Below are 9,728 nucleotides of genomic sequence, written 5' to 3'. Positions count from 1 at the left end.
TAACTGTCTCTTGGTTGTGAGAGGATAAGGAGGAGAGGGTATGTCTGTGTGTGTGTGCCTGAATTGTAGGTATAAAAAAGAATAATTAACATTATAATAATGCTTATAAATCTAATATTTGTCATTTCAGTAATTATTAAGATACTTATAAGAGTAACAATGACACCCAAAATGGTAAGCTGAACCAGATTTCACATTCTTTTTGCCATCTCTCTCTCTCTCTCTCTCTCTCTCTCTCTCTCTCTCTCTCTCTCTCTCTCTCTCTCTCTCTCTCTCTCTCTCTCTCTCTCTCTCTCTCTCTCTCTCTCTCTCTCTCTCTCTCTCTCTCTCTCTCTCTCTCTCTCTCTCTCTCTCTCTCTCTCTCTCTCTCTCTCTCTCTCTCTCTCTCTCATATATATATATATATATATATATATATATATATATATATATATATATATATATATATATATATATATATATATATATATATATATATATATATATATATATATATATATATATATAAAGTCACACAGATTCTAATACCAGCTTTATATTTCCAAGTGTTTACTCCAATTACGAAAAGCAAAAGTATGTAAGTATTACAAATCATTGTAGGAGACAAACGGCAGTTGGGGAAAGTAGGTAGTAATTGCAAACAAATGTATTATTCAAAGTTGCAAGTTGGTGCAAGGTTTGGTTGTCTACTGTCAATAGGAAACAGTATGATTGGTGGGCAGGCTGTGATGCCACCAAAGGAGGCAGGTATATCTTGAAAATGGAAAAATAGTTAAATTGTAGGGAAGATAGTGGTTGAGTGATTAGTGCTTGGATGTAGTGATCTCAGTGACCCAAGTTCAACTCTTGTTGTATGCCTGTTATTAACCATGTCTTTGATGGTCATGTATTGGGGAACTCTGAGAGGTGGCTTGATCCTCTGCAAAACCTGTCACTCTAAAAACCTATCTGCATAACCATGGGTAGGAACTGATCACCTAAGCATTTTAAAGTAGCTACTAGTAGAAATGGACAGTCATCTAAGCCCCCAAAATAGAAGAGTTGCTGTAGAATTGCCTTCTAACTCAAGAATATAGAAAAGTTATGTGGCATTTTTGAGGACTTATTGATTGAATGTGAATCCAGATTTGCAGCTCTCCAACTCCCTCCAACTCAAGAGCATTAAAAGTTGTGACATTTTTGAGGACCTAGTGGAAAAATATTAATTCAAATTTGGAGATAAAATTACAAGCCAGAGAGAATGATTGCTGCTGGTGTATTGTGATTGGATGAGATCATACTGTAATTTACATTATTGGTTTCTTTCCAGGTTGCACTTCATCATTCACTCTGAGGGTTCGCCTCAGAGATCATGTCCGCAGTCACACTCAAGAGAAGATTGTGGGATGTCCAAATTGTGGAGGGATTTTTGCTTCCAACACAAAATTCTTTGATCACTGCACCCGACAGATGCCCCTGGAGGGTGAGTGTAGCTGTGGACATCCTGTGGATTTTCTGACATGACATTTCAATGGCATTTTTAAAAATTTAAGTGGAAGATTATTTTTAAAACTACCATATTTGATGGCTCATAAGACGTGCCTTTTTCCCCCCAAAAAAAACAGTCTCAGTAAATGAGACTTCATCTTATAAGGCCAAAGTTAGCTTTAGGGTAGTGGCTGGTGGTAAGACTATGGCAACAGTGGCCTTAAATCAAACCCCCAAACATCTTCGCACATGTAAACAAAGTGATGATCACTCCTACACCACAAAAACAACTGGTTTTTTGCAAGGTAACAATATATAATAGGTCTTACTTACTGGTAATTCACATAGAATAACACCAGTCAGGAAGAAATTAAGTGACGATATTTACATTGCATGTACCAAAACAAATTTGCGGTCAGTTACACACCAAACCTGGTGACACACGCAAGATTCACAGTATTCCTTAGGTAAGACATACCTTCATACAACTGAAACTGCACCTATCTTTTAACATATGTACCTTGCATATATGTTCAACAAAACTTGAAGCTAATGAGAAACTTTTTTTTCCTGTAGAAAATAGCTTACTACCTAACAAAACAAAAGTTTTTATAGTTAAGAGAGCATCATGAGGAAGGGTGGCTCATGGTGATGGTCTGCACAATATTCATGCAATACAGTTTATGCAATAGTGTTTAGAATTTCCTGATTCAATTACCCCAACATAATGGAGTCACAAATGACTTTTTTTTCTTTTTTTCTTTTTTATTATATGTAGGAGGGACACTGACCAAGGGCAACAAAAATCCAATAAAGAAAAAAGGCCCACTGAAATGCCAGTCCCATAAAAGGCTCCAAGTCAAAAATTGAAGGATATGTGTCTTGAAACCTCCCTCTTGAAGGAATTCAAGTCATAGGAAGGTGGAAATACAGAAGCAGGCATCGAGTTCCAGAGTTTACCAGAGAAAGGGATGAATGATTGAGAATACCGGTTAACTCTTGCATTAGAGAGGTGGACAGAACAGGGGTGAGAGAAAGAAGAAAGTTTTGTGCAGCGAGGCCATGGGAGGAGGGGAGGCATGAAGTTAGCAAGATCAGAAGAGCAGTTAGCATGAAAATAGCGGTAGAAGACACCTAGAGATGCGACATTGCAGCGAGAGAGAGAGAGGCTGAAGACAGTCAGTTAGAGGAGAGTTGATGAGATGATGATGATGTGTGTACACAATTGTATATAAATTACAAATGATAAAATGCTAAGGAAAAATATTGGGATCTAATAAGGATCTGAATCCATTTAGGAGGGCTTCGAATGTCAGGTTAAACCCTTCACTTCATATTCAGTGCTTAAACTTGCTTATTTTTTTATTCTAATTTTTTATTTTATTTTATTTTTTATTATTATTATTTTTTTTCATTGCCTGCCCAAACTGAGTTGCATCTTACAAGCCCATGCATCTTATAAGCTGTCAAATACGGCAGTTCTTATTTTGTAGAAGTTGGCATTATATGACAGTTTTAAAAGGCTTAGAAAAACTGGCATGAAAATACGAGATTTTTCATGGCCATCCCTCTCACTTGATATCTGTGTCAGATGCTGTATGTGTTGGCTGTAATGGTCTGTAAGGGCACTGGATATATAAAGTTGGTAAAAAATATCCAGGAAAAGCTTAATTTTGAGTTAGTCAAAAACTTTCAGGAAGAGCTTAATTTTGAGTTATTCTTGCTTTATCAAACAACCCTCCTTAATGGTTAACATGTTCCAGAGAAGTTATTATTTAGCAGAAGGTTGTAGGACTGTACCAGAGGCAAGATTTGCCTTCACAGTTGGATCAAACCTTTTACTGCAAACACATGCTATTCCACTCCATAAAGGAAAATAAGGATATTAAAGGAAATTATGAGCACTCAGATGTACCCCATTAAACACAATTTGTTACCAGCTATGAGGATATGTAGAAAATGCCTTTACTTATCACTAAAATTCATATATGTCATTGCTCTACTCTTATCCATATCCTTAAGTGTCTCTTCTGTTACTGTTTTGCATCAATGCACATTGGTTGTGATTTTAATTTTAAGTCATATCTACTCATAGATTGTAACTGATATGACATGATATTCATTAACCCTTAAAGGGCTGGTGGTGGTGATGATTTCCATCACCACTCGCCCAATAAGATTCCGGCTGAGGATGCCACCCTCAGACCAGACGGTTGGCTACCTTCCACAAGGCCCGCTGCAATATGAAACATCATTAGCAAGTGTAACACCTCTTGTGAGAGCGCCTCACACCTTTGAAATGGACACAAAGGGTCTATGCCCGCCCCTCCAGCCTGGGGGGAATTGGTACCGCATCTGCACTGTATACCCCTAATTAAAGCCATGAACCAGCAGGGTTGCTGGCAGGAGAAGCACTGCCATGCCCCCAGCTGGCCATCATCCCGGAAATGCCAGCATAACTACTGTAGCCCAGGCTGAGTGGGTTTGGCGCTGGACTTGGCAAATCATGCTGACAGCCTCCACCCAAACGGGATAGAGAACCCAAAAGAGCAGGAAGACTCTGGATCAGTGAGGCTGTAAAGGGAACTGAAGCCTGGTGGAACCCCATTACTCTACGACTGTATGATAAGGGAGGATGGAATACCGTCCATCTCCCCACCTCATGTTCGTCTTGTAGGGAAGCACTTTAGCTGAGGGACCAACCCTGAATCTCACGAACAGGTTTGTTCCCTCGTTAGCAGTGGGTGCCACGTGGAGGCAGACTTCCCCTGTAACTAAGTCTCAAGTAGGGTTTTCATGTCACTTAGGGAGTTGCGGCACAAAAAAAGTTGGAAAATTTTGCGTAAAAATCGTAAAGTGTTTATAACCACCTCCATTCCTCACCTGGTAAAGCAGCTATAGCTGCCCCCACCCCTTAAGGAGTTAATGTGGGACCTTGCTTACATTATATCCCCAGCAAATGCAATGGAACCTCAGTTAGTGAACGCCTCCCTTTTTGAACAATTTGGTTTTCGAACAAAATTTTGAACTCATTATTGCTTTGGTTGTGGTACCATAATTCAGTTCTTGAATAGTTACTTTATTTCAAATATTAAAAGACAGCAAAAGCTGCCGTTTATTACTAATTTATAGTTTCTATAAATATCTACTTCGTTGTTATATATTTGGAGTAGACACAGTGTAAGACAGTAATTCAATCTTTGAAATAAGGTAAATGTGACCCCATTGAAAAGCCTCGATGTAAACAGGCACTTTTTGGTGCTCAGCAGTAATCCCGAGCTATCTGTGGCTCTCTCGATGACCCCCAACACCATCACTACTACACAACTGCATTTTTCCAGTAGCTTTTCCCAGCAGCAAGATGTCTAAGTGTTGTGATCACCTTCATTTTGGCAGTAAGTGGGTTGCTGCTCTGTGTCCTTCTGTAAGGCATCCCTCACTAGATTGGTCCGAACCATATCTTCTGATGAGTTCTGTGTCACTAGGTTCATTCATTACATCTTTTCTGGATAAATAATTTGTGAGTTGGAGATGTTATGAAGCAGCCATCATGGTTATGGGAGTGTCTGCCATAAGCCACTAAGACAGTGTAGACTGGTGTCTCGGAACAGATTAATCCATTTTACATTGATTCCTATGGGGAAATAGTTTTGGTTTTCGAACATTTCGGATTTCAAACGGCATTCATGAACAAATTAAGTTTGAGAACCGAGGTTCCATTTTATATAATATCAAGAACAACAAAGTTTTAGTAAACCAAGATGCGCTCAATAAACATTTTATTTCTAAGCAGAGTGACCATTGGTCTGCACCTTCTTTGTGTGTGTGTGTGTGTGTGTTTATAAGGGATATACTTCATTGTCATCAAGTAGAATGAGTTTTAAGGTAAAGTGCTTTAGTTAATGTTAAATGCATGTTTACACCTTATTTTTGGTATCTAAGATGACCTCCTGGTCTGAGAGATTTTTATTAGGCTTTAAATCTTGTCTTAAAAACCAACACTTCCATGCATCATAATTTTGTATCAGAAGATGCAGGTATAAAAATGTGAATGCCATGCACCCTTGCAGCTCAGCAGTATCAGTGTTCCCATTGCTCAAGAAGATATGCCAATGAGAGATTGCTTCGTGATCATGTGCGTCATCACATCAACCATTATAAGTGTCCAGAATGTGACATGACAGTGCCAAACAAGTCAGCACTGGCAGCCCATGTGCGTTACCGCCACAGGAAGGACAAGCCACACAAGTGTATGGAGTGTGGACGAGGGTAAGGACTTCAGAGTGTAACTACCACGATCTTGAATTCTTGTGATAAAGTGACATTTCTAAAGTATTGTGATGTACCTGCTTGTGTAGGTAATGGTGAATCTGCAGGATCAGATGTACTTCATGGTCCAAAAGTGTTGCAGTTTTCAGTGTGTGTTGTTTAATGAATTGTTGTGGTTGGTTTTATTAATGATATCTTGTCTTCACAGGTTTACAGTCTTGACAGATGTGACCCGCCACCTCTCAGTTCACTCCACTGAGCCGGCTTACAGCTGCCCCTTCCAAAATTGCACATACAAATCCCGCTCAGTGTCATCCCAGAATAGGCATATTAGAATGGTGAGGTGTGAGAAAATTTGGTATTCCTTTAATAATTATATTGAAACTGGGTCATTGATTTAGTATTAAAGGTGTAGTAATGTACTGCAGAAACAATAAAACTCAAAAATTTTATCTCTTAGTTTGTTATTATTGTCTTTGTCCTTAGGTTCACAATGGGCTGCAGAAGCATCATTATGCCTGTCATGTGTGTGACTCCAAGTTCAGCATTTCAGACAGCCTCACCAAGCACCTTATCAAGATCCACAACTATGAGTGGCCAGTAGGACACACACGATTCAGGTATAATTTGTATCTCTAAACATCTTAACTGTTAGAATGTTAGTTATGCTTATAAAGTAAGTGGTTTTGAAGAAGTTGATCTATCAGTTTGTATGCCAGGCTAACATTCCCCCTAAAAGTTGGGTATGTAAATCAACACACAATCACATTCTGTCATTTCTTAGACTTGTGGCTCTAGATCATGGACATTCTCCTGGGAAAGTGCTTATGAGCAGGTATCAACAAGGAGGGACAAAAAATTCGCCATTAAATGCTTTGAACAAAGTTTACTGAATAAAGAAGTTGGAATGGAGAGTGCATTCAGCAACTCACCATTATTGAATTGCAACAATTTTGTATCAGTAAATCTGTGTTGTGTACATAGTGCAAATGTAAGCACAGTGATGATGATATTGGTATCTCCATTTAGGTACAAACAGGATGAGGATGGATTTTACCGGCTGCAAACAGTTCGATATGAGAGCATCGAATTGAACCAGGAGATGATGAATGAGGGAGAAGAGCTTGAGATTGTGGACTCCCCATATGCATCCACAGCCCTCTCCTCTCCTGTTTCCTACAGCAGCAGTCAGCTCACTCCCAGGGAGACAGCAGGGCAGGGGAACTTGAAGAATGTAAGAATTTTTTGCCTATCTGTTAATTATTCATAAGACTAGTAATGAAGTAAACTCTTATAATGAATGTGGTGTCATGACTGGAATAGTAACTTCAGTCTTGCAATCTTTATTCTTGGAGACTTTAATGTTCACCACCAGCTTTGGGTTTCCTCTCCCTTCACTGACCAACCTGGTGAACTAGCCTTAAACTTTGTTATCCTTCGTGACCTAGAGCAACTAGTGCAGTACCCTATTCCTATTTCTGACTGTCTTGGAGACAGATCCAGCATTCTTGACAGCTTATGCTGTCATTCTTTTTTCTTTGTTGGGCTCTTCAGATCAGTCTCATATCTGTATCTTGTCCAATTGCTCTAATTCCTCCTCAGAAACCTCTCTCTTTCAAGAGAGAGGTTTCAAGACATACTCCAATATCTGATGATTGTTCTGACTTGCTTTGGGGACTGACACTCAAGTGAGCCTTTTTTTTATTTTTTTGTTTCCCTTGGTGAGTGCCCTCTTATATTTAAAATGAAGAAAAAAAGATCTATCTTATTAGTGCTTTTAATGTTCTGAAGTCTGGATCATATCTCTTCTTTTTCTCTAAGCCATGATGACAATAATGGTAATGATTTTTTTTAGAGGTCAGAAGTTGAGTGAAAAAATGACTGATGTATTGTTTTCAGGAGGATGGGCACAACCAGGATCCACAGCATCCCCTGGAGATCATAGACACAGAAAACAGAGCCGCTGAATACCAAGAAGTTATCATGCCCTCACAGCAGCAACCACGGGGCAAAATAAAGACAAAGGGCATTGAATACCAAGAAATTCTGATGCCTGCACAATTTTAGTTTTTGGCTTTCATTAAACTTTGCTCTATTTACTTGTTTTGTGAATAAGTTAAGGCATGCTTATGTTAGAACATTGTGAAGTAGTTCATTGTATTCATGTGTATTATGAGTTAGTGAAGCTTTACATGTTTCAATGAAGCAACAGAGCAAGCAGCATTGTGTAGAAATTACTTAACAACTGGCCACATCCATGTCAGTAATCAAGGAGTGGCAAAATGTCGTATAGCATACATTAAAGCTTATGAAAAAGACATCTATAAAGGAAGCATTGTCACTTTACTACATGATGTGTGAAAAAGATATTAGACAAGGCAGTGCTTCTTAGCTGTTCACAGCAATACTAGAGGAAGTTTTGAAGAACTTGTCAGAGAGAGAAATAAGATTGAAAATCAATGAAGAATGCCTAAGTTGCCCCAGGTTTACTAATATTGCTCTGATGAGTCAGTCTACAAAGTTACTACATAGACAGTGGGAGTGTTCATTAATTAATATAACCAGTTATTAGATTTTTCTCTGTGTAATGTATGTAAACTGGTGTATAAAGCACCCAAATTCAAATTGAAAATTTTTTCAAGAAAACAAACAAGTTAAGGCTTAAATAATATCAAGGCTCAGGATGCAAAATGTATCACTTTACAAATTCTTACCAGTAGTTTTGAATGCCATATGTCAATATATCATTAAAATCAAATCCACTTCACAAGGAGATTCATATTGTAGGAACAGAAATATAGAGGAGGGATTCTCAATTACCTCACTCCACCTCTTTCATACATCTGTTATGAGGGGTTTGGGAGGCTTCGCAATAAGGTGTTGAACTTGTAGCTGAAGTGTTGCAAGTTCAGTCCCCATGTAGAGCAGTTGCTTTGGCCAGAGGAATGGTGCTCTGTGGAGCCAGCCTATGACCGTTACTGTGCGGTATGCTTTTACCATAGTGCTCAGTATCATGAGCTCAGGTGTTGAGCACATGATATTCTTTATTCATAAAAAAATATATATATATTTACCCAATTAAAAAAAAAAAGAAAAAATATGCAAGAAGAATTCTGATATCTCCAGGACAACCATGCAGTGTGTGGCCAGGCCATATTCTCTGCCACAGGGAATTTTGCTAAGTTTTAATAAGCTTTTAGGTATAATATAGTATCAATTCAGTGGTAGCATTCCCAGTTGCACAGATATGCAGTACCAGTACAAGACAGCTAGCATGGTGGTTGATGCTTGTTAACTTGATACCTGATATTGATAGTGAGACTTTTGTATTATCTGATGTAATTATATCTGATATCAAACCTATGATGATTTATATGCCCTCTATGTCCCAAAGAATTGCATAAAATGCTTAATATGTGATGATTTCCCTATATTTTATATTCATGCAGGAAGAACCTGGTTGCTTTTGGTGCCTCAAACACAAGTTTCCACCATCAGCCAGATAAAACCTTCAGAAATGCTACAAATAAGAAATAGTTATGTGGTGTATATGCATGTTCTGTCTACTTTTACACATCATTTATTATGAATTATGTGAAGACATGTTATTCATGCTTGGAAAATAGGGTAACTTTATGTATCTTCAGGACAAACATTCTTCTGTCCTCAGTGAAATGTTTTCCTCAACACTTGCTTGTATATGTAATATGTGTATGTGTATATTATTGAAGTTAAGAGAGATAAAATTCCTTTAAAGTGCAAAATTATGACAGGTATTATTAAATTAACCACAACAGAGGTGAATGTTTGTAGATTTCAAGTTTATACTGAAGTGTACAATAAGGTAGTTTGGAGTTGTGTTTTAATCCGGACGTCTTTGTTCCTCTTGAGTATTTGGTATGTATTATATGATTCATTAAAGGGCTTTTGATACTCCATATTCTCTTCATATACCTTTCACCGTTCTTGTAATCCGAATAACAAAACCTTAG

At 38.1% G+C, this 9,728-nt stretch overlaps 1 protein-coding gene across 2 annotated transcripts in view; it reads left to right on the top strand.

Annotated features, from left to right (window-relative positions):
- The window catches only part of LOC135106097 (histone H4 transcription factor-like), a 16,905-nt gene extending 7,233 nt beyond the window's left edge, over positions 1–9,672 (top strand). For both annotated transcript variants that reach the window (XM_064014945.1, XM_064014946.1), the window contains 6 exons: positions 1,310–1,462; positions 5,538–5,736; positions 5,945–6,074; positions 6,223–6,356; positions 6,766–6,970; positions 7,636–9,672. In XM_064014945.1, the coding sequence (XP_063871015.1) occupies positions 1,310–1,462; positions 5,538–5,736; positions 5,945–6,074; positions 6,223–6,356; positions 6,766–6,970; positions 7,636–7,803 (989 nt within the window). In that variant the 3' untranslated portion in view covers positions 7,804–9,672. The remainder of the gene's footprint in view (positions 1–1,309; positions 1,463–5,537; positions 5,737–5,944; positions 6,075–6,222; positions 6,357–6,765; positions 6,971–7,635) is intronic.
- The last annotated feature ends 56 nt before the right edge of the window (positions 9,673–9,728 follow it).

The sequence above is a fragment of the Scylla paramamosain genome, chromosome 12 (assembly GCF_035594125.1).
Source record: "Scylla paramamosain isolate STU-SP2022 chromosome 12, ASM3559412v1, whole genome shotgun sequence".
Taxonomy (NCBI): Eukaryota; Metazoa; Arthropoda; class Malacostraca; order Decapoda; family Portunidae; genus Scylla; species Scylla paramamosain.
Note: the sequence above shows the minus strand (reverse complement) of the source record. Positions and strands in the feature narration are given on the sequence as shown.